General features: G+C 41.8%; 1 protein-coding gene across 2 annotated transcripts in view; it reads right to left on the reverse strand.

The window, feature by feature from the left end:
* Nucleotides 1–26,017, reverse strand: part of mcu (mitochondrial calcium uniporter) — a 138,534-nt gene that overhangs the window by 19,103 nt on the left and 93,414 nt on the right. For both annotated transcript variants that reach the window (XM_074676227.1, XM_074676226.1), the window contains exon 3: nucleotides 526–589. In XM_074676227.1, coding sequence (XP_074532328.1) covers nucleotides 526–589 — 64 coding nt within the window. The remainder of the gene's footprint in view (nucleotides 1–525; nucleotides 590–26,017) is intronic.

The following is a 26,017-nucleotide window of genomic DNA, read 5'->3' on the forward strand; positions in this document are numbered from 1 at the left end:
CTAGTGCATGCACCTGAAGCTTTTTGTGTTTATCTAAAAATCAAACTGAATGCCTCTTCACTTTAAAATCATTAACTTGTTTGTGTCGGTCGATTGCACAAACCACCAATTTCCCAATATGGAGAAAGTTCAAGGAGGATCACGACAAATTCAAGGCTCTGCAGCGTGGAGTGTGAGGATCGTGTGATTACATCTCCTCTAGAGCTGCAGCTAATGAAGCCCACTCCAAAAATCAGATCATCCCGCTCTGCAGAGCCGCTCCTCTCGGCAGCTGAATCTCTGCTGCACCTTCACGAGCAGATGCTAGCCCAGGACGGACTGTGTATTAATGACTGCTGGCTGTTTACTCCAAATGAGCCTTCGCTTTCTGATCAATGCAGGAGTCCTGAAGGTGCAGAGCTCATTAGTCTCAGACTGGAAACAGAGGCTGGAAGGAGGGGTTGTCTTTAAAAGAGGGGAAACCCCCGATACGGCTCATATGGCCAGAAATAAACTGAGCAGAGGCAGAGGAAGGCGAGGACTTACCCTCCAGAGCGGCGGAGGTACACAACAGTCTCTGGCCGTGCCATGAGGGGGCGCTCCTCCAAACCTGCAGACAGGGAGGAAGAAAGAAAGAAGCTGGTTACTGCACATGCTCACAGCTTCTCCTGCTAGTCTGTAACATGAGTGTGTGTAATTTCCTGTGAATGATTGAGTTTTATGTCAGAAAACAGCTCCCTCTGTTCCAGTTTTGCAGACTGGAGCCACACCCAGGGAGAGCACATTCATAGATCCAACTGCAGCTTCCTGGTCATGGAAATACTCCACGAGGAGACGGCGCATAACACACACACACACACACGCACACTCACACACACACAAATCCTCAGACTTCAAAGTGCAACAGCACCAATGCTTAAAAAACAGCACTTGGAGGAAAACACCACAGAGGGAGACACAGAGAGGAGGCAGCCAAATGCAGCCTGAATATTAACAATGTGGTTCAGTATGAATCCTCCACTTGTGTCACACACACGCTGACTGAGAGGAGGAGGGAGGAGGAGAGCTTGGGGAAACCCTCGTCGTTTTTTTCCCTCCCTCCTCTGCTGCTACAGTACACCGTTACCCCAGCAGAGTAGGAGTGTCCATACGCGCCGCATTACAGAGCCTGTCACGTTTTCTGCCATGGAGCCTTAAAAAGACAGGACACAGGCTGTCAGATCTCCTCACACTTACACGGAGCAAACCAGGGCGAGGATGAGACATCGGAAATCAAGCAAGAAGGAGCGCCGGGGGGTGAAAAACAGAGCTGTTCGGATAGAAGTTTGAGTTATGCTCACACAAACACGGCTGTGGCTCTGCAGACTGATCATCATATTTAATAAACACACATGGAGTCAGGGCGTCTGTGATACAGTGGCGCTGCTTATTAAAGCCCCTGGAAATGTTGATTAAAACAGGAAGAGATGCAAATATGAAGTCTGTCTAACGAAGTCTGGAGTCTCATTACGCATCAATGAGAATCTGAGAGGAAATAAATATTTATCTCCAGAGAGGCTGATTTAAAAACAGCTCTTTGTTTAAAACTGTGTGGGCACGGTTTGATCGTCTTTGACTGACGCCAGCTTCAACAATGGTGCATGTAAGTCTGTGTTTGGAAACATTTCAGACAAGGAGTTGTTTTGGTTGATTTTCTGCCTTATTATTTTTCTAAAATTCATCGTCTTAACTAAGTTTGTTTGATCTGAAACTTCTCAGCTTTAACGGGGAAAGGGACAGAATGAGTGGACTAACCGTGTTAGATTAATAAAGACCCCAAAAAGCCCCTGAAGATAAGGAAAGACAAAGATGTTATGAAGCGTTCTCTATGCTCGGCAACATAAATGTTTAAAATGGAACGTAGACTTTTTTTATTCCTACTGTGCTTCATTTAGGTTGTAATTAGTAAGTGTTGATTGTTGTTTTCTTTAAAATAGAAAGAAAAACATAAAGTTTACATTAAATGTTTACATGATAGCTACAACTATTAGCGGTCTGTTGATCACAAGTTACTGTGCCGTTAATGATAAGAAACTAATAGCTCAGATGTGACTTTTAATGCTTGATTTGTAAATCTGACAAAAACAGGAGGTTGTATTGGTGGGGTATTTAAGTTGAGATAGTAAAAGTACCCAGATTCCTTACTTGAGTAGAAGTAAGAGAAATTCCATCTGTAGTACCAAGCACCAATTCACAAAAAATCAAAAGGTATCATGTTTAGGTCCCTAAACGCATCCTTGTGACTATGAAGGAGTGGAAGAGTAGGAGACTTTCCATGCTGGACATGAACACAGCATTTCAAGGTTATATATTAGGAATAAATAAGTAAAAAACTTTGAGATTTTATCATTTAACAACTTAATGTGTATCAACACGTGAACACATACAAAAGTACCGAAAATTGGTACTGTTGAGTACCGATACTGATTGCCAGTTACCGTATTGTTTTAAATGTGAGAGGTACCCATCTCTGCTTAAAGGGCAACTCCGGTTTTTTGACACCTGGACCTTATTTATAGGTGTGTGCATGCTCATATACTCACTCAGACAAACATCGTGCAGCTTGGAGTCCTTCAGAAGTTATTTAGATCCAGCTGATTTTAGCCGCACTTAGCGGGGGCCACGGCAAGGGAGCTTCAGCGCGGGACATAATCTCTGGAAAATCGCTCATTTCGGCTATTTTTTTTCATCCATCGCCAGTGTTATCCTAAAGTCAGCTCGTCTACCGTCTTCAGGTGGGTCAGCTGACCCAGAGCTGACCTGGTAAACAAAAGTTTGACAGTTGTCCTTACCGGTTTGAGCCTGAGTACACGGACGAGGAGCTCCATGAAAGAAGGATGCAGAGGGAGAGAGACGAAGAGCTGGCTCCAGAACAACAAACAGGAGCACGTCCATGACTCAATGCAAACTGGTGGTGCGCTTGTGGACAGTGTTCGCCTATGGCAACAGAAGAGGACTGTGTTTGTGATAACGATGGATAGCGATGGATGACAAAATATAGCTGAAATGAGCGATTTTGCAGAGATTATGTCCTGCGCTGAAGCTCCCTTGCCGTGGCCCCCGCTAAGTGCAGCTAAAATCAGCTGGATCTAAATAACTTCTGAAGGACTCCGAGCTGCACGATGTTTGTCTGAGTGAGTATATGAGCATGAACACACCTATAAATAAGGTCCAGGTGTCAAAAAAACGGAGTTGCCCTTTAAGTATCAGCAAAAAGTACAGGCTCTGAAATGTACTTAAGCATACTTTTAAAAGTAAAAAGTATTTATATTGCACAATTCACTGGCTGCAAAGCTGTTAAACACAGGATCATTTACTGTATATGGAATTTACTTCACCTGCCCAGTATCCTGAGGTTTGATGGACTTGAACGCCAATACTTTTTGCAGTTTTTGTTAGTATAAGAAGCAAAGCATACACCAGGAGTTGTTTTTAGCACCAACAAACTCAAAAAGCTGTTTTAACCTCTAAAGACCATGCGACCACATATATGGACATTCGATTTCTTGCCTCCCAGACCCATGATCCTTCAGTTTTTAAAACTTTGACCCATTAGCCACATTTAGAGACGCTGCCCACATCATCTTTTGGTGAAATCACAACATTACACCCAATTTAGAGAAAAAAAAAAAACAACATATTTGATTTTAATAACACTACTAACAACTAATAGAGACTCATAACACAAATAATCAAACTTCTCGTACAAAGACCAAGTTAAGCTATTATACTTATAAGGTCTTTTCCATAATAGCCAGGTGAATTAAAAAATGCACACCAGACAAAAGCTCAGGTCTTAAGAGGATGATTAAGGCCATGGGTGCTGCTCCTGCTCCTGTGACTGTGTGGGACCCTCACCGTTGTCCATTTCATGAATCTGCTCAAACGTTAGTGGTAACGTGTGGGCGAAGGCAGACCTGCTCTGACACACACACCACACATGCACGCTGGTAGGCACACACACACACACACACAGACAGCCTCCTGCACCTATCAAAACCCAGAACAGTAACAGAGTATTTGTACTCAGTTACTTGCCATCTCACAGTAGAAGTTATGAAGTTATGTGCGTGTCTCTGTCCTTGTATCTGTGTGCACACAGGAGGCTGGGCCGTTGGGATATAGTTCAAATAATACTTTTTAAATGCTGATTAGACCCACTGGAGACAAATTCTCCTGCAGGAGTCACCATGCAAACCTCTCCTCTGCTTTAAGCTGGAGTTTTATAGTAGATTGCATTTCACTCAGCATCCAGGAGGATTTTTTTCTGCACACTCTGCGTAATATCAGATTTACGACTATGCAAGCAATCTCTGACCCCGACTGATCTGCAGCACAACCAGAGAGACTCTCACATCTTCTCCTTTACGGCGTTCCCCTGACAGGTTTGTAGAGGAGGAGATACGGAGCCGGAGTTTATGTGAGTAACTCAGTACACTGACACTGCTGACAGACACTTTCTGGATCTGTCGCACAGACGAGCTTTGTTGAAGACCAAATATGTATGGTTGAAGGCACAGAAACTGGTCTGGATGGAGCCAGATTGGATCATTACAGACTGTGTGAGACAGACAACAAAAGAGGAAACTCTGAGTCTAATCATTACTTCTACTGTACGACGTCTCAGCAGGAGATCTGGGGAGAACATAGCTCGTTTCATGACTCTGGATTTGATTCTCTGGTATTTTTATAACTTTTATTCACAGTTTCTCTTCATGATGCAGTTTGCAGGAAGTTTTACAGTTGCAGTCAAAAGTTGCAGGTCGAAACAAAAGCTGCTAAACTCAACGTATCATTTCTCTGAGAGGACGACCTGTTATCACGATATCGATCCGACAAACAGCCGCCAATCAAACGCTCCTGACTAAATGTCCCGGCTGTCCGTCAGACAACTCGTCTGCCAATCACGTCTTGGCCGTCGTCTAATCCAGCTTTCAGGAGCCTCCTGCATGAACAAGCGGCGAGGATGTGGACGGATTAATGTTTGGATTCACATGAACAATGACAGCTACCCACCACTTCCCTCTGCGAGCTTTGCTGGGGATTGACATTAATTAGTGATGAGGTGCTAAACAGAGTGTTGTCAGCTGGATCTGGACTGCTGCCGCTGTTTTCCTGGAGATACTGTCCTCAGGCGATGGGAGCAGCAGTCAGAGGCTCGGTGAGGATCCACAGATGGAGACCTCGCTCAGTCTTCAGCATGTTTTGAGATTCCCCAGGGGAACCTGAACCTCTCCAAAACTCTGCTCATGTTTTTATGTTTGAAACAACACAAAGGGAGATAAAGACAGGAATCTAATTTTTGGAAAGCAGCTGTTGATCCGCAGCAGTGATGCAGGGCTCTGATAAAGAGACGAGCTGTAAACTCAGCATCAGAGATAAGAGGAGAAACCAAACCACTGTGAGAAAAGCAGGCAGTGTTTGTCTGTGATCCCGTCTTTTGGAGCTGAAAATTTCTCATCTTGGCTGTCAGCGTCCTGCAGCACCTTGCCAATCACAGGTGACGGGATCCCAGAGCTCACTCTGCGTGTTATTGATTTAACCAGAGGAGCAGAGTTTGGCTTCATACTCAGAGAGTCTGACTCAAGTCCTGCTTTTACAGACAACTTTGACACTGAGGACTCTGAGAGATGGACAAGCTGGAAGTCTTTCAGACACAGGTCCAGATCCTGCTGCGACTGTTGATGAAGTTACTGCTGGAAACCAAAAGCAACTCAATCATTTGATCCATGATGACTTTTTTCTTTCAAATTCTGATTGTTAGTCCAAACATTAAAAGTACTTATTCATTTTTATTAGACCCCTGCAGTTATCTTACAACAGCAGAATTAATGAGTGTCTTCTCATTAAGAGAAGCTCTGTGAAGCACACACACACACAGCGCTACACTGCAAAAACTGAATTTAATCAAGTGTTTTTGTCTTATTTTCAGTAGAAAAAGTCTTTTTAGACTTAATCTGAGCCACATTCACTTGAACAGTCCAGAAAAATGTCCTATTTTAAGTTATTCAAAGACAAAAATTAGGTATGAATTGCTGCAACAAGTAAAAAAAAAAAATCAGCCAATGGAAAAAGAGGAAAGTTTCATTTCACATTATTCTAGTTTCAAGCAAATTTTCAAGAGCAAGTTTTTCTCGTTCGATTCGACAGTTTTCTGGAATAATAAGTTGAATGTGGCTCATACAAAGTATAAGAAGACAATTGTTACTTAAAATAAGACAAAAACAGTTGGTAAGATTTCGGTTTTTGCAGTATATGACTTCACTGATCATCAAAAACTTCAGACACTCTGACAGGGTCAGCCAGAGTCTGATGTGGTCTGAAAGTCCCACTCAGCCCGTCCAGGTTTGTGAGGACTGGAGACCAGCTTTAGTGACTCTGACTCAATCTTAACACTGAAAACTCAAGACTGGGCTCAGACTCAACTTAAAAAACAACACCCCTGGTTTACAGTAATGAATGAACTGAGGAGTGGGCTCCATCTTCTTCTCCAGGGCATAACCAGACTGAACAAACCATGAACAATTTCTCAGTGTTTTCTCATTTTTGGTTAATCTAGAAAAAGGCAAAGCTCAGAAAAAAGCTGTCAGTAAAAAAGAAGACCAATCATATCTTCAAATCACCCCGGCAAACTGAAGAGAGAAATATTTCTTCCAGGTGTACTAATTTTTAAAGTTTGACACCACCACAGCTCATCTGGAATGACTGGGGAGACAGAGTTTTTGACATATACTGCAGCCAGCCACCAGGGGGAGCGACCTCACTTTGAGCCAAGCAAGATGATGTCTATTTTTTTTACAGTCTGTACCTAAAACCTCTAAAAAAGTGATTCCTTTTACTGCAATATTTTGGACAGGTGAACTTCCTGGTTAACTCGCAACAACTTCAGAAAATTAAAAACATTTTTGGGTATTTACAGATGTTTCTGTTTTTTATGCAGTGTTTTTTGGAGTTTGAAACAGAATTTGGGAGGATAATGTGAGACAGAAGTTCAGCATCGTTTAACTGAACACTACATGGAGAAGCAGCATTCAGCTTCTATGCTCCAAATATCTGGAACAAACTACCAGAAACTATCAGGTCTGCTGAAACGATCTGCTCCTTTAAATCCAGGTTGAAGACTCACCTTTTTACAGCTGCCTTTTATTAGAGAATTAAAAAAAAACAATTTAATATTTTTTTTTTAATTGCACAACTCTGCAACTCTGCACTGCGACTTTTATGCTTATATCTTAAAATCTTATTTTGTTTTATTTTTTGGCGATTTTATTTTGTTTTATTGTATCTCATCATTTTTTTAATCTGCTTTTTAATTGATGATAAATTGATTTTGATTGATAACAGTAAATATCAAGTGCTGAATACAACCACAGATGAAACTATAGCCCCGTTTCCACCAAGCAGTCCGGTTTGGATCAGTACAGTTTGGTACAGGTTGGATCAGTTAAGCCTGATCCTGAAATACAGCAGCTGTTGCACGGTACGTAATGATTCTTTCCACCAATCAACAGTCTGCAGTGTTGTAGCTCCACCTTCTAGGATTGGATCGGTTTCGTTTGGCAGGGTATAGTCAGATATAGTCAGTGGGAATGCCAGAAAATGCGTACCGTACTGTACTGTACCGTACCGTACCGTACCGTACCAAGACGAAACAAACTGAACTGCTTGGTGGAAATGAGGCTTACTTAACAACCAGTGCAGCACCACCTGTTGGTCGCTTTCACACATTCACATCAGCTTTTTTTTAACTAGAAGACACATCCATCGCATCAAGATGGCCGATTACTGAAATATGAGCTTGTGAATCCAGATAAAAACCCAGATTTCTGTCCCAAACAGCGATTCTTCCTCTGATCAGGTGGCGTGCTGAGGAAGGCGCCCCGGCAGCTCTGCTCATTCTGCAGAGACAGATCCAGCACCGCTCGGCTCATTCATTAACTTCATCTGCTTCAGGCCAGGAGGAAAGATTTCACCGAGACACAACACCAGCCGCACCGACCCACGCACCCCGCCACAGGCCAGCAGCACACACATATGCAAATACGGCGCCGGTGTTTGTGTAAATCCATCTGCGGAGTGACACGAGCGTGTGAGTGTACCTTTGCAGGTGGCATGTGTGGGTACACGTGTGTTAGTGCACCCATCTGTTGGCCAACCTGTTTGTCAGTGGTACGTGCAGTGTGACCCCCCCAACTCACCGTCCCCCCTCCTCCTTCCCTCGGCGCTGAAACGCCGCCTGAAATATTTAACAGCAAAGCAGCAGTCAATAGCACAGCAACCTTGGAATCAATGTCATACGGCTAAGAGAGGGAAAGGGAGGAAGACACGGGCAGAGGATGGCTGGAAAGATGGATGGACGGATGGATGGTGAGGGGGGGTGGAGGAGGAGAAAGAACTGAGGATAAATGGAGGAGCAGCAGGGGAGCGATCGAGATAAATGAAGGCTGGAGTAAAAGCGTGAGTCACGAGTGCATTTCTAACCATGTGCTGCATATACTGTACCCTGCAGCAGACAATCCCCTCACTGAAACGTGACTGGAGCGTGAGCCGAGCGGGGATGGTGGCAAGAAGGAGGGAAGAGGAGGAGAAGGAGGGAGAGATGGAGCCGAGGAGGAAGAGGAGGAGGAGGGGGGACTGCTGATCACTGCAGTAAAGGAATCCCTCGTCTAGAAAGGGGGGTTGCCCCTGCTCCACTCCCCTCCTCCACCTCCTCCTCCTCCTCCCTCCATCTCCGTCTTACTCACGCTGAATCCTGATGAGCCCGTTTTGATCTCTGCTCAAATCTCATCTGCACTGCGCTTTAACTTCCACTGCATTTCATCTCACAATGTGTGCATTTTCCTTCAATTAAAACCAAAACTCTCATCAATCCAGAGCCTCTCTTCTTTGCAGCAGGCGGGGGGGCCCTGGAGATCCAAGAGTATATGCTGTGGGAGATGAACTAAATCTAATACACTCAGGAAAATATAAAGCGTCTAAGATGCAGCCGAGGCTGTGAGCGTCTCGCAGAGTCCATTTCTGCTCTCACATAATCCAATAACATGAGAGAGAGGTATAATATTGATCTGCAGTGAAGATTAATCATCCTTAAACAGCTGAAGAACGCAACAAAGACCTGACACTTTTCAGAGGAGAGACCAAAAAAAGCACAAACTGTAGAAACCTGCAGGAAAGAAATCGACATGCAACCTCTGAGAGTTAAACTGCTGCAGCTCCAGCATCGATATCTCCTCTATGTGCAACCTTTCATCTCTGCTGTGCTGAATTTGAGCCCGTTCTCCTTCTCCTTTCTGTATGTGTGTTTGTTTATGGAGAAATTTGGGAGCTTTACCGAGCCCCTCCTCCTCGTTTGCAGATTATCTGAGCATTAGAAGAGTTGAGCTGCTCTTAAGGTGAATAAAAACTGGATTCAGCCGGAGAAAATCTGAAGAAACTGGGTCATTTAAAGAACTCTCAGCGAGTGACGAGATTGGAGATGTCTTCTTATGCTAATTTCTATCCGACTGAACAAACATCCTGTGTGAACGCAGGAATCTCAGCCTTATCTGTGCAGCCCTGCAGGCCCTGTCAGGTGAACTCAAGCTGCTTGTCTTCATCACCCGGTGTCACCTGTTTGGAGGTCTGTGTGCTCTCTGTTTATCCTTAACACTGAGTACACAGAGGATATGTTAGCCTGGAACAGCCTGGAACAGTGGCTATGCTTACATTAACCCTTTGTTATTTGGATTATTAGCATAAACCCGGTTGTGCACGACCATGTAAACACCAATAACCTTTTTTTAAAAACCAGAATATGCTAATTTTCCTAAGTTACTCTTTTTCTAACCTGAATATTTGGTCATGTGTTTTGTGCATGTTCTTTTTCAAGGAATCTTGGTCTTTTGAGTACAGGAAGTCTGCCGTACTGCTGTTGCTGTTGTTATTGCTTTTGTTGCTATGGATACAGGAAGAGGAAGTGGAAATGACGGGGAGAATCTGAGTGGAGCCAGGTGACAAAAATTATATATATTTTTTTACTTTCAAGAGTCTTAAGACTTCTTGACTCTACCTCCCGAAAATATTTTACAACCCCACAAAAAATACACAAGAACCCCAGCAGTCAATTGACGTTAAACGTGACGCAAAACCACATTTTTAACCTCTTATAGCTAATTAAAACAAAACTTTTCAGAAAAAAGGAGAACTTGGATACAAGACAGTCAAATGATACCTTTAAATCACCACAACAATCAGACGTGAGAAACATTTCCACCAGGTGTATTAATTTTCTAAAGTTTGACCACAGCCCATCTGGAATGACTGGAGAGATGGTTTTTTGACCTGTACTGCAGCCAGCCACCAGGGGGAGCAGTTTTGTGGCGACCTCACTTTGTGATGTTTCAGAAACTGGATTATTGACTTTAACCCAAATATTTATTGCATGATAATTTCAGAATATCTTTACAATCCTTCAAGACCCAAATCATCTTGTTTTCTCTGACTATGTAAACACCAAAACTATCTAAGAAGAGTGGACCCTCTTCTTTTATGTCTCTCTTCCTGTTTTTGATAAAAAAACCGGACAAAACAAACTTTTTTAGATTGCGCTGGTCTCGGGTGCTCCATCCTTTTTTGCGCCGCTCTTTGTTTCTGAACTGTCGTGTCACACCCTCAGTTGGAGCGTGAGCTGCCTGAACTTTTCTGACTTGCAGCGTCTCGCTATGTCTCTGTCATCTCACATCTTCTCCTCATATCTATGCTGAGCTCTCGTCCAAAGAGTGCACCGCTCTCACCCACAGTAGTTAACGAGCAGGAATTTGATTGACAAGCTCCACCAGACCCCGCCTATATAGACGACAATGGCAGCGAACACGGATATATTTCAATATTGGCCTGTTGAAAAAATGTGGATTTACAAATCTCCTCTGCTTTGTGTTTTCATTTGATTAGTCATGCACTACAATTTCGTAATGTCCTAGAATTCAGATTCTTCATTTGGGGACCTTAAACAGATATGAGATTAAAATATGATTAATTAGATTAATTAATTACAAATCCTGTAATTAATCAGATTAATTTTTTTTAATCAACTGACACAGCACAAATTCCTACAACTAACAAGTGCAGTGGCTGAAGCTGGATGTTTGAATCAAGATTTTTTTTATTTTATGATATTAAAATCATGTTTCTTTGTAAACAACAAAAAACGTTTTGTTTTCCCTATCTAAATCCCTTATTTCAGTCTTTGTTTATAAATTGGATTGGAAAACAGTTACCACTTCCCTCCAGCAGAGGGCGAAATGTTTTTCTCAGACTCATGTCATGTGCGTTTTTGGGGGAAAATATGACTCCTGATTGAGTCCGTAGACTACATCATTATAATTTAACTTTTTCACTTGGTCTGTTGTTGAAAAAGGAAACTAAAAGTCACAAACATCAGAAATATCGAAATATCGGCTCCCCAAAAATCAAATAATCAAATCAGGACAAGAGGATAATGTTCCAGCCCTATTTAACACCTCAGCCATTTTCCCAAAAATGTAATCTTTTTGCATCCTTTAACTTTGAGCTAAATTCTTGAATGTGTTTTGGGACAAACTTCCCTTTTTAATTTATTCGTTTTTACACTTTTTAACATCAAACACTGCTGTTCCTGTCGCGCTGTTTAGACTGAATCCAAACACACAATGACTCAGCAGTTTGACTATCCTTCCTCTCAACATCCTTTTATCTACACACACACACACACTGCAGGAAAATCTGGTCATCGACAATGGTGCAAAGTGAGAGTGTGTGTGTGTATATGTGTGTGTGTAACAGACACCAGTACTGAAGAATGATGTCGTTGACATAATTCCCATTTCATGGTGCCCTTCGGGGAGAGTGAAAACCTCTGCCATTTATCTACACAATGACTGCATCCATCTATGTGGTAATGTGCTGTCCCCCATCGCTGCTGCAGACCAGATAACCCGGGTGGTCACACAGAGTCACTCATGAAGCCATTCATGAATACACAGCGTCACACACACCTCTCCTATCAAACTATCATCAAAGGCATCAGCGCACATTTACCTTCACACTCTCTTTTTATATCACGCCTGCTCTTGAAGCGTGCAGGAGTTCTGGTTTAAATTCACACCTCTTATGGAGGACGTCTTGACATGTGAACAGATTTACAATCAAAAGAGCCAGGATCAATTTGAAAGTGACCCCGTCTTTTGATAAATGCTGAGGGTCAGAGAAAGTGGCGGTGCTTCGTTATGGCGCTGTGACAGGCGGAGCTGGGAGAGGAGCGTATGGTGGGGTTAGTGGGAGGTCGCTGTGTGGAGGATGACAACACAAACTGGTGTAGATCAATGTGAAGGCAGTATGGAGGATGGGACAGTCAGGGGCAGGAAGTGAAAGCCTTCATCACGAAGAGGGGAACAGAAAACGAGTGAAGTCGTCCACGTCAGCTGATTTAAGATAAAGAAAACAGCTTTTACTGAACACCATCTGCAGGAGTTATCTCACAGCATCTCTGACCTATTTTTGATTACCCCTCAGTATTTGCTTTTTTGGTGGAAAATTTTCACAAGGAAACTCCACGATGTCTTTTTTTAAGGTGCTGGTTGCAGCTCTAGAAGCAGAAATTTTATAATTGGGTGCATGAGATGAACTGTGCTACAAACAGACAGATAGAAGTCCCACCCGATCTGGATTTTGATTGGTTGTCACTGGGGATGTTTAATACCACTATTTTTAGACCAATATGGATACCACTGATACTCCAGATCATCCTGAACAGAGACTGCATACTCATAAGTCTTATATGAAACACAAAAACTCTCTCTGAGTTTACCACTTGTTTTGAATAAAGTAACAAAAGTGCAAAATTAAACAGTTTATATGTTGACTCTCCCTGGCTCATTCATGTTGTCTGAACCATAGACTGTATGCTGAGTGGACAGCGTGGCTCCAACTTTTACCATCGTACGGTTTAAAGCCAAAATACAAAAATAAGAAATATTTTTTGTATCGAGGGTCTGATATCTCCTTGGCCTTCCTTCCTAACATTTTTACAATCCCAGAAAAAATACCCAAAAACAGTAGCTGTCAATCATCGTTAAACGTGACGTAAAGCCTCTTTTTTAACTTCTTATAACTAATCAAAACGAAACTTTTCAGAAAAAAGAGGACTTGAATGCAAGGCGACCAAATGATATCTTCAAATCACCACAACAATCAGACGTGAGAAACATTTCTACCAGGTGTATTAATTTTTAAAGTTTGACCACAGCCCATCTGGAATGACTGGGGAGATGGATTATTTGACCTTTACTGTAGCAAGCCACCAGGGGGAGCAGTTTTTGGGGCAACCTCACTTCCAGCCAAGCAAGAGGAAGTCCTTTTTTCTTTTTTTTTTACAGTCGATGGTCTGCTACTGGCAAGGAGGACTTTCTTGACTCAACATTTTTTTGCCATGTGTATCAGCTGCTGGTATCCACAGCCTTCACGAGTATCGATACCTTGAAATGAGGCCTTTATCAGCCCAATACCAGTACTCACACATCCCTAGTTATCACAAAAGTCTAACTATTTCCAACAACTGGAAATAGTTGTTTGCTCTTAGGCTGTGGATTGCCATAAACACACAATTTATTCCCTTACACAAGTTTCTTTTTCATTTTTCTGCATTGGATATAAGGTGTGATCTGTGCCAGATACTTGCAATCTAATACATTTGCAAACTGTTGTGTTTTTCCATCTAGATACTAGGTGCTCACTAGACTTCATCTGGACAGGACAAATGAACAGATAGAACTGGTCTGCTGATCAGTATGCCTCCATCACTGAATTTCTAGCACTTGCAATGGGGCCCGTAATGAGCCTGTTGTTTAAAATATATGGTAATATCACAATCCATGACAAGGGTGAACTATGAAAAAATTCACCTCAAGAGTTTGATTCCATCCACGCTGCTCACAGAGGAAACTCACTGTGTAGGCTTACTGTGTCCCATATGCACTTTCATAGCTTTGCTGATTCTGACTGGTTGAAACAAAACGCCTTCAGTGCTACACGATCGCTCTGTTGCACTCATTATTGATTTAATTCCGCCACAGAGAGACGTGCTCGCTGTGTAGCCCACAGGCCTTTTCGTCACACTGTTATTAGCTCAGCTACTTTGCTAGCTGTGCTCAACATTTCCATTGCTTGGTGGGTCATGAGGAACACTCTTAACCAGACCAGGGAGGTCTGTTCAGCGATCCTTAGTGTTCACCAACTGACTGTTTATCATGGTATGCCAAAAAGACCCTCAAACCACCAGAAAGTTTTCCAGGGATGCATCAGTGCAGGGGTCTGCAACCTTCAATTTCACAGTAGCCTTTTAGCTTGAGCTCACCTAGCTTAAAGTCATATGATGTATACATACACACATACATATATATATATATATATATATATATATATATATATATATATATATATATATAAATATATATATATATATAAATATATATATATATATATATATATATATATATATATATATATATATATATAAATATATATATATATATAAATATATATATATATATATATATATATATATATATATATATATATATATATATGTATATATATATATAAATATATTCTTAAAAAAAACAAACAAACAAAAAAAAAAAAAAAACGGCCAAAAGAGTTTTGAAATTAGAAAGAGATTTACAAAAAAAAAAAAATAACAAAAATTTTAAAACTTTTTTAAAGTAAAAAAAAATGCAAAAATTTCCAAAAAATTGAAATTGAAAATATTCACAAAAATTTAAAAATGTTCAAAATTACATAAATTTCCAAAAATGTCAAAAGTTTCTAAATGTATTGTTTTTTTAATTGAAACATTTACAAACACCTATCATTTTGGAAATTTTAAGAATCTGCAAAAATTTTATTTTTTTTTTTAAATATTACTTAAATTTAATAACATTTATTGATAATACTGCTCAATTTTTTAATTTCTATTTATTTATTCTTTTTAGTTTGCTTATGTCTTGCCACATATCAAGCATGTATGTAAAGTAGGCACATTGGTAGTTAAATTCATTAATCTACTCACAATTTATATCTACTGCAAAGGAGTCAAAGAGCCACAGATTGCAGACCCTGGCATTAGTGCAACCCCAGACACAATTTACCACTGAAGGAACAGAGATGCACAAACAAAGAAGCTGTCATATTTAATTGCTCAGCTTCGACTGTTTTTTGAGTCATTTATATGATAATAAAAAAGCCGAGCACATCATTTAACCGAACCAAGGAAAAACAAATTGTTTACAGTACATCACAAATAATCAGCTGTGGCATCCTGCTGACTCAGCTGGAGGAACTACAGCCGTGTTGATTGTTGTTGGGAGAATGAGCTTTATGAGGCACTAAATTGAAGACCAACACGTCTCTTCTATCATCAGCTGCTGAGATGAACGTCTGCGGACGCCGCTCTCCGTCATGAACGCGGAGACGTCTGAGTTTCTCTGTTTCTGCTTTATTATTCTTTTATAGAGCATTAAGAGACTGCTGACTGTGACTATTAGGAAACTCTCACTCTCACTCCCAGTGATGCGCTGGCTGTTGTTCTCTCTTTGAAATAATTAACTGCCGACTGAATTATATTAAAGCACCATTTTTGAGATTTGTTTTTTATTACCTGAGGCGCAAGCTATTTTTTTTTACTACTTTGGAAAGGATGGGAGGTGGTTTAAAAGTGCAAACACATCACATTTTCTCAAACATCCCTTTGGCTTCCTGTGCTGCTGATGGAAATCAAAACTGAGCGTGTAATAATCTTAATTGGGATTCTCTTCATGCACCCCAGCTGAGGCAGCCACCAGTTTTCATGTCGAGTAATCTCACTGCTGATTAATGTGTCAAATGTTGAATATCTGGGATTGAGGGATGAATAATCCTCTTTAAGAGAGATGAAACTGTAAGTAAAGGTCACACTGTGCCCAGTTTTCTGTCTTACAGGTGCTGCATGTCACCTTTTCTCTCTGTTCTGCTCTGCTGGCATCTTCCTGCCCACTCAGCTCCTCACAGCCCACACCTGCCATACTGTGGGGTTAACAAGTTGAAAAGCACAGCTGTGCTCGCTCCAAGGTACACACAATACCCTCGTGCACGCACACACCCACGAGCTGCGTCCCCCTCAGAAACACAGACAAAAGGAACAAATACACCTAGATAAGGCGAGCACTCAGCAACAGCAACGGGAGAAAGTGGATGTGAGTACACTCTGACAGTAATCACTCTGTCATTTCTTTCCACCTCAGTGCAGACGAGCTTATGCAACGAAAGAAAGCTCAGCCTTTTCTCTGGGTTGAGTTCCTCGTCTGGTACAGAAGCCATTAGGAGATATGAAATCTGCAGTCACACTCTTGAACGCCACAATATTAAGTAATCTCTGCTCACATGTTGAGAGGAAAACCTTGATAGAGCACAGAGAGCCCCACTAGAGCCGGCTCCAGCCTGACCTCCCCACTGCAATGCAGAGTTGACAGAGGGAACAACCGGATCCTGATGAGCCTGTCTCAAACATCAAAAACCTCACACCAGTTACAGAGAGATATAAATAATTCCAGCTCAATCTCTCATTCAGTTTCAATAAATTGCCTTTCAGACCCTTGCATGCTTTGATTAATTAATGCCAGCTCATGGCTTGCTAATCCGAGGGATAAGATCTCAGCTGTGAGCGAAGCCGCCTCTCTGACACGTGGGCTACTTCAGAGGGCCCGCCGGACCCTCATACCCACACTGACACCACCACCCACCACCCCTCCACCGCCCCCTGGAACCACAACTCTGGAGCCTCATGCATAGTTAATGAGCAGTGCAGGCTTCACGCCCGAGCTGAGGAGACAGCAAACGCTGGTCACTGTGCCTCACAGATTCAATCCGGCTGTGGCGTTAAGGCTTCGGTACTTCTTGTGTTGCTTTTGAGATCCGAGCAGTGCGCGGATTCAAAATATGTTAGCGTGAATAATGTGTGTGTACACAGGGTGTGTGTGGGGTCAGTCTGCAGGCACAGTAAGACCCGCTTTGATTGCTCATGCACCAGATGGCACTAGCTGCTTGTGTCAGTGTTAATTTCAGTGCAGGTCACGCAATACTCAGCTCCTCACCTACTGTAAGAGCAGAGGAGAGGATGAAGCTTCTTCTTGCTCTTTTTTTTCCCTTTTTCCCTGTTTCTAGACATTTGAGCAGCATGAAGCAGCAAAAAACAACCAGAGGGAACAGATACTTTAACGCTAATGCAAAGGTACAAACAACCTCCAAATAATAATTAAAAAGTTGTTGGGTAAAAAACAATACTTCAACACTTTTTAAACTGGTGACCACTTTACACCAAAATCAGGAAGTTAAGAGCTGATTAATCAAACTATATCTGTTCCTCCAGTGCCACATTAAGACAAATACAAACTCAGGACGCAGTTAAAAAAAATAATAAAAAAAAAAAAGAACAGAATACAACATCATGGGAAAACAAAACTAGAAAAAGTGAAACACCCATCACATCAGTTTTTCTGAAACACGCTTTTTGTCAATTCAGTCAAAATGCCGCACATTTGCACACAACCGTGTGTTTCAGATCGACTTATATTTCGCTTAAAGCAACAGCGCATCAATTTGTGGGGACTAGATCAAGCAGGACAGGAAGGCGAGCACTGAGACTGTATCAAAAAAACAGGTGACTTTTAGGGGAAGGAGAAAAAAACAATTAAACTAAGTATTGTCACTTCTTCTTTGTTTTTGGACATTTAAATCGTGATTCTTTATTAAAAAATCTGTGTTGTTTTTATTTTTCAAATTTAAAGATATAGTCTGCAGGATTTGCCCAAAAAAATAAAATCTCAACTTTAACAGGTAAAATCCTACTCCATCGTCTCCTCCAAGCCTCTATACATGTGTGTCAGTGTCTGTGTTTTCCTCGAACCCCCCTCCTCAGCCTGGATGTTGGTGTTTTGGCTGATGAGAGGCTTTTCTGGGCGGAGAGTAGGCGTGGTTGCATCAACCAATCACAGAGCGCCCAGTGCACAAGTGACTTTGTGTGTTGATTAGCGAGTAGGAGAAGCTAATCAGAGCAGCTACAATAGTGGATGTAGCACAGAGGACGAAAAACAACCAAAGTGAAACGAAACGCTAAAAAGACAAAGCTTGGAGACCGAAGAGTAACGCGAGTTAGCTTTCTGCTAACCCAGTATGTGTCAAATACCTGTGATTAGCTTGTGCTAACATGCTAAGTCAGGTGCATGGCTCTGAAGTCTCTCCCACGTAAAAATGTGATGCTACAGGCGGTTGCTGGGCTAGTGAGTCTGTTCACATAGTGACAGTTGGATGCTGTGGGTGTGGGCTGCAGCTGGCACTGAGCCAAGGAGGAGGCGCCCAGTTTGAATGTTTTGTTTACGAAAAAGTAACCATAACTCCTACAGACCCTACCTTTAAATCCTCCATTTAAGTCTTTCTTTATAAGTTGGGTTAGAAAGAAGTTTTCCCTTTACTCCAGCAGAGGGCAACATTTTCATATGGTTTGGTGGTGTTAAAGCGAACTTAAAATAGCAAAAATTGGAAATATCAAAGAATTGCAATTTAAATTGAATCGGCAACTGAAAAAAAAATCAGAAAAGATTCAAATCATGGTGAGTCCAAGCTAGGAGTCAACAGGTTTAGGGTTTTACAGCCAACATTAAGGAGAAGAGGCTCATGCAGAGCTCTGCAGCAGATGATCAGGGTGGAAAGAGAAAGTAAAGAGTGGATTTTGGTTAAAGGACAGGGTGTTTTGTCAGTCCTGCAGCTCCAATAATCAAATCTCCTGCATGCACCTTGGCCTTAGTTATTCAAAAAGACCAATAAAGTATTTTTTCTCTACACGAGCCCTGGTATGACCGCTGATCCCTGCAGCCTCGATTAAGAACCAAGAGTGTGAGAAGGTGGAGGTCTGCAGCTCCTCACATCACATGCATCACACAGCGATCAATAGTGCTGAATAAGCACAGTTCAGCGCGTGTTATCCTCCTTTTCTTTATCTCCCACCCAGCTCCAGTGTGCATGAAAGCAGGGCTGCAGACATGATGTTTCTGAGCATTAAAATCCTGATGATTTTCGTGATTAACTGATGAATCAGTTTGTGCCTTAGTTTGACAAACAAAGCCACTCAAAAATGAGACTTTTTCACTTAAAAATGTTTTTAATGAGTGGATTTTATTGATGTCTTAAGAATGTTACTGTTGTTTTTCTATAATTTCTCATCTAACACATCTAGCTGTATCTGTACTCCCCCCTATAACTCATTAATGTGAGAGCAGAGCGTCATAATGCACCAACAGCTCCATCTGTCATTAAATTCATTAGTTATACAGAAATTCTTTGGGATTGAGAGATAAAACACCTCAGTGAGACAGCGCAGGGATCCTCTGTGACCGTCACATGTTTGTGCTGCAGCTGCTCAAGGCAACAGAAAAACAGAGATTCTCTGCTGAGGTTTGAACTACAGTTTGGCCTCAGGACAGCCTGTCAGACACTGTTTTCAAGGCTATAACTGCTGCACCAAAGAGGCACAGAACTCAACTTTTAGAGCGCTCTTTGGCAGACAATGTTCCCTCTTCGCGATCACTTTTAAAAACAAACATTGAATAAAATTGATGTTGGGAGAACGAGCATCAGCACTGGGTCATCACCAATTTATCTCTCATCTGAGCCGCTGAAGGCTGCAAGATGCTCCACTTTTCACTTCATCACAGCTTCACAACCCCGCCCCCAAGTTATGTAACGCCGATGAGGCAAAAGCACAATCTATGTACAATACGACTCATTTATTCATGGTGAATTAACACAATTTAGATAAACGTTTGAATGCTCACCCTGCAGTTTATCTAAAATCAAGAGTATCAGAAGAAGGCATGAGAGGCCAAGAGCTTTGAACCGCTCCTCCAGCTGGAGGATGGACTAATTAAATGTCAGATGAGACAAAATATGAATTGAAATGTCAAATAGAAATTTCAAGGCAGTCAGGTGGCAATTAATCTCCATTTGGGGCTCGAGGTGTTTCTATCGTTGAGTTGTTTAAGCTCTGCAGTGAGACATGGAGTGAAAAGATTTTACAGTTGTTTCTATAATGAACAGACTTCCTGTTTTACTTCACAAGAACAGCAAATATATACAACACTGAAAATGGACTAACACATGGTGATGATGATGATTGTGTTTTGTTTACGTGTCATGCACAAAAACTACAAAGCTCTCATGGATTTATAAGACACCAAAGAAAACAGAAATTCATAACAGTTACAGAGCTGCCAAATCTTTCCCCAGCTCAATGTTAAATAATACACTCTGCCTTTTCTCCCAGGCGTAGTAGATAAAATCTGCTTTAGAAAAAAATCATTTTTTGAAACAAAACTCAAGTTTTTCAAAGTCATCAAACCAAAAAAAGTTGGCATTATTCAAAGATGTTTTCCACAAAAGTAAATCCCTTAAGTCATCATAAATTGGACTACAAAACATAAAATGAATCTCATTTTCAGCTTCACCAAAGTTACACAACAAATACACTCTGTTTCTTTCTTTGTATTATTCTGTCCGCTCTTTGAGCCCTAAACTTGCTCAAAACTCACCAAAATCAGCACACACCTCACATTTGGCCAATGTAACCAAAAAATTGACCACCAGCATACTAAATTTTGCTCTCTGGCGCCACCTAGGCACACTAAAATGGCTCTCAATAGCAGTAGGAATGTCGTACAGAGATCAAACCAACATCAAAATGTTCGTCTTATGGAGACACACAAATCATACAATAACACCCTTGACCTATCTAAAACAGGAAGCCAGCAATTTGCCTTTCAAAATAAAATAAGGCTACATTTTTGGGCCCTCTACAAAAATGATCTTCTCCTAGGCCATAAATGGTATCAGCTTGAAATTTGCTTTAATGACAGAGTAGACTCTGCTTTACAAAAGCTATGTAGGAATTTGTTGTGTCTCAAATAGTTTCTGAATGGCAAGCCCTCAAAGTTGGTGAACCCCAAAATAGCCCTTTCAGCTCCTGCAATTAGAATGACTGGGAGAGGAGGATCCAGCTCCACACAAGCTGGAACAATTAGGCCTCTACACAAAAAGAATAAAGAGGTACAGCTTCAAAAATTACACAAATAGATTCCTGACAAAATTTACTACAACAATGACTTTTCTTTAGAGAGATTTGGTCAAAACTGTGGCATCTATGAGGCGATGTTTCAAAACTGCAGTCATTTTCACTCCTGAGAGCAGCAGTTGGTGATGATGTCACACATTGATTGAGAGTTCTGTGCAGCTGGTCATGTGACGCACTGAAGGCGGGAAAATGGAACCATTTTTGTCTGTATTTAGTCAACATAGAACTCTCTATGTCCTTGATTTTGCTTACAAACTTATTAAGAAAAATAAATTACGTTATTGGTTTAAAGATAGGTTTCATTTCCTTGGCCCCGTGGATGACCATGAGGAGCAGATATCCCAATCAAAAATCTTTTTAGTGAATCTCTGATCAGAAATCCATCAGACATTCTATGTAAACATTGCGACTACTTTTAAATCCAGTTGCAGTTATACCCTACAAACATTAATAAACCTTCAAGCTGCTTCCATAAATGGTCAAAAAGCTTCCAGAGTGCAAAATTCCCATGATGCCTTCACTGACCCGGGCTGCTTCTGCCTTCACTGACATGCGAGGTGACATTTGGGTCAGCAGAGAGCATCTCACTGACATCTACGAGTTCCCCCAGCTGTTATTTATGGAGCAGGGCCTGGGAATGCTTGTTTTGAGGAACTCTGGCAGCACTGTCTCACACTCCTGTGTGTCTTTTTAATGCATCGCTCTTTAAATCATCAAAACTGTGAAAGCATGAAGTCAAAAATAGTGGCGCTAAACCTGCTCCGTGCTTCAGAATTTAACCAACAATCTGCAGCATTGGCTGTCTGGCCTCATCAGTGCACGCTCCACAGAGACGAGCAGAGAGTGTGGAAAACTGAGTCCACAGAGGTGTGACTCTCTGCCCTCTTGGCTGCGTCAGCGAGTCCGCCTGAGTTTCACTCCGCTGCAGTCCACATGGACATATGGCATGCAGACATGGCAGAGCAAAAAAAAAAAAAAAGGAGGCTAATGAACGCCACTCAGACTGGAGGAGCTGAAGGGAGGCTGCAGCACAACAACTGACTCATTCAGAGAGGAACACACAGCCCTCCTCGTGTGCACGTTTAATGTTGCAAGAGCTTTGATTTATGGCCTCAATTCCTCCTGACTACGATGATGACTGGCTGCTAGAAGACGTCAGCGTGGCACTCAGAAATGACTGGATTGGATGCTTTTTTCTTTTTGATGAATGCATGACCAGTCCCAATTTAGCCGTTTCCAATTTTCAGCCCTCAGCTCGCAGATTAGGAGTTTCAGCGGGGAGCCATAATGTACAAGAAGACTAACACTGCCGGCCCGGTTTCCCTGGTGGTCGGTCAGTGTTTTACATCATTGCCTCTTTCATATGCATGAATGATAAAGAAAAAAATCACTCACAGGGGATATGATAAATACTGCTGGATCCGTGGCTGCTGGTGTGCGGCAGTATAAATGTTTTCCCACAGCCGTATAAAATCAATATGAACAGATCTGTGTCAGACTGCGGTAATAAGTATTCATAGAGTCCCGCTTTCAGTGACTTAGACCTCGTCTTCAAATACTGACTGATGTACCCAAAAAACTCCAGCCTATTTAGGAGAAATTCATCCCCGCTGCAAAAATAGAGCTGGAGACACATTAAAGTAGGACATTCAAAATTGAGTCTGTGCGACTATAAACTTGGACTCAAAGTTAATCACGGAGAACCAGGCACCACGTTTCCTGTTATCTTCATAATTAGGAAAGCAGTGAAAGTTCTTTAACAATCAGGTGTAAAACAGGTGGCACTTAATCTAATTTTGCATTAAAAAGAAAACAAATTTTTATCTCTAATAATAAAAGCAGTTGTTCAGAGAATCCTCACTGCTACAGTAAAGGGACATTGTGCTTTATAGAAATGGGAATCACCAGGAAACCCTAAGCAGGAAACTCTGGTCTTGAAGTAAAAAGCAGATGCAGAAGTGTTAAAAACTGCAGTTCATCAAGTGTCCACTAGAGGCTGGCTGCAGAATGCTTAGAATCACATACACACCAATGCAAAAAAAAGCTGTTCTTTACAGCAAACAAAACGTGTTTACAGCGTTAGCTTCTTTTTCTCATACCGCTCAAAACATAGGAGAATTTTTTATCATAACTTATCATTTTTAACTCTTTCACTGCCATTGACGTTTTTGACGTCATTTCAGTGCGGAACGTTGCCCGATAAAGAACAGAAAAAGGTAGAGACAATCCCTTTTTTCTGATGAAAGAAGAGAGTCTATTTTTCGGTTTTCTGTGTTTACAGAGTCATAGAACTCAATATTATGTGGGCTTTAAAAGATAGGTCAAAATGCGCTAAAACGGCTGGCAGTGAATGAGTTAATGTATTAGCCTTTGACTTTTGCATATCTAGGGGCTAAGCGGACTTGATTGGCTGGTGGCACACTCTTACTGTTATTCCTCCTTTTTTTTTCTTTTGCTTTCATTTCTATTGAGGAAATCACTTTGTAACCCTGTTTTGAAAAAATATGTAAACTTATTTTCGCAACAAATACGACAAAGGAGTGCAGACAGCCTTGTGGTCTTGGTCACGCTCCATGAGGTTCGCCCTCGTGCCTGTGGCCTCTTTCCTGCACGCCACCTCCCACTCTCGCCCTGTTTCCTGCTCTATCCACTGTCCTCTCTACTACCCAAATAAAGACATGAAAAATTAACTTAGATAACTTAAAAAAAAAGAAAAAGAAAAAGAACAAATGTGATAAGAATATGCACCATAATGATGGACACAACATCTGATACAGAAGAAAGTTGATGATCTCTGAGTTAAGGCTGTGCTGTGCTTTCAGCGCTAACGTGATGCGCGGAAATTGACCCATGAGATCTGCACCCGATAACTTATGAGACTTTTATGCCTCTTAACACCCTGTGCGGCGTCCGTTGGTGTCCATTCCCAAACTGCAGGGGGCAGTGTATCACAAACATATGTCTACCTAAGTATTAAATTAAAGTCGAAGAAGTTTGCCTATGTTTACAACATATATATCTGTCCCAGAGATTTTTCGAAGTTCTTTTAATCGATTTCTCTTCTACCCGAGAATTTCAGGCAACAGTGATCTCTGTGTAAACACAGATGCCTGTATTTCTGCACTTCAACCACTAGGAGATCTTTACCGTGCGTTTCCGTCAGAAAGATCCATTAGAAGTTTTCAAGTGTGCGTGGCATTGAAATTTTCTGCGTGAAAGGGACTGTGCGAGGGGGTGTAGGTGCATAAATGACGTCAATCGTCTGCACGAAGCCGTGCAGGACCTGCAGACACGTCAAGCATAAATCAGCCTTCAGGTGTGCAGAAAAAAATAAAGGTACTGTATTGGTTATGGGTTGAAAGGAGTTGGGATATCAGCAAAAAATCAGATATCCTGCTTCCCTACTTTGTAACCCTGTTTTGAAAATTGCAACATAAATAAAATTTATTTCCATTATCATAAGCCCGATAGAAGTTGGGTTGAGTATTTCTACTAAGGCAACCTTAGAGGGCTTCAAAACTCCATCCGTTAAAGTTATGAAACATAAAATAATCTACACAATCAAAAAGGCAGAGTTTTAAAGAAATGTAACCCCAGGGCAACCTCAAACAGAGGAATGAGAGACAAAAACTGCTTTTTTCCTCATACTTTAATATGGGCTTTAATAGAATTAGAGGCACGGCCTCTAGTGGACACTGGAGGAAGTGCAGTATTCTACCTTCTGCAGTGTGTGACGTATCTCTTCTCCTGCTGTGTTTGTCATGCTTGGAACAACTTAATATTTTCTTGGAAAAGTGATAAATCCTGTGTTTTTTGACATTTGTCTCATGGTTAACAACAAAAACACTCCACTGCAGGCCTCTTACAACAAGCATCAATTATTCACGGGTCCTGTGCTGAGGGGCAGAGCAGCTCGTTCTCACACAGGCGTCAAACAGTTTACAGAAAGTGGGCCAGAGTCAGCCAACGCGCTGCCTGCCTACCTGCAGGCTGCTGGGAGTGACAGTCACAGCAGCCAAACGAGCAGAGAGCCAGGTCTCTGAGGGTCCGGGTCATCAGCTCATATCCTGCTGCCTGCATGTGTTGTGACAGTCCCTGAATCACCAGCTGCACGACGACATTACAGAGCGGTGTCTAATTAATTCACTGGATCCGACGATGACTTTGTTAAAGAGTGTCCCCGTGCTCTCATCGTCCCTCCCATCTCTGCCCTGAATGACATCATGACCTAAAATTAAAGTGAGCTAGTCTTCCCCTCTAATGCTCTTATGAAAACTCGGTCTCCGTATCTCAGAGTCCTCGTGCTCCAATTCACCGTATCTTAATCCTCATCATCAGAATGCTGCTCATCCCGCCGCCTTTCCTCCTCGATTTCCTTCTTGTTTGAATTTAATTCTCCGTCTTTCTCTGGGGCCTGCTCCTCCTCCTCTTCTCCTCCACTCTCGACCCCCCACTGCTGTTGTTCCTCCCCGTTCGGCTCTTTCTCTCCCAGCAGGATTCAGCCCAGCTTGGATTTCGGCGGACGGGTTTAGGCAAGGGCACCCAAGTATAACCATGGTGTTGCCTCCCACAGTGGACCAACTGCAGCTCTGCTCGCCTCCCGTTGACGGTTCAACGATAATCTGAGACATTCATGCAGCTTAAAGCGAATCATCCTGTTATGTTGATGATGTTTGTGTAAAGTTTATCTGCAAAGACGCTCAAACAGAAGAGAGATACGGCTGCAGTTTTCACTTTCTAAATAAAGAAGGGTTAGTGTACTGTTACACCCAGTGTGACTCCTTTCCTATACTGGGATTCACAGCCAGCTAAACTCTTCACATCCTCCAA

This window comes from Halichoeres trimaculatus, unplaced genomic scaffold (genome assembly GCF_033239565.1).
Source record: "Halichoeres trimaculatus isolate MK-OKI-2021-1 unplaced genomic scaffold, fHalTri1.1 fHalTri1_scaffold_8, whole genome shotgun sequence".
NCBI classification, from domain to species: Eukaryota; Metazoa; Chordata; class Actinopteri; order Labriformes; family Labridae; genus Halichoeres; species Halichoeres trimaculatus.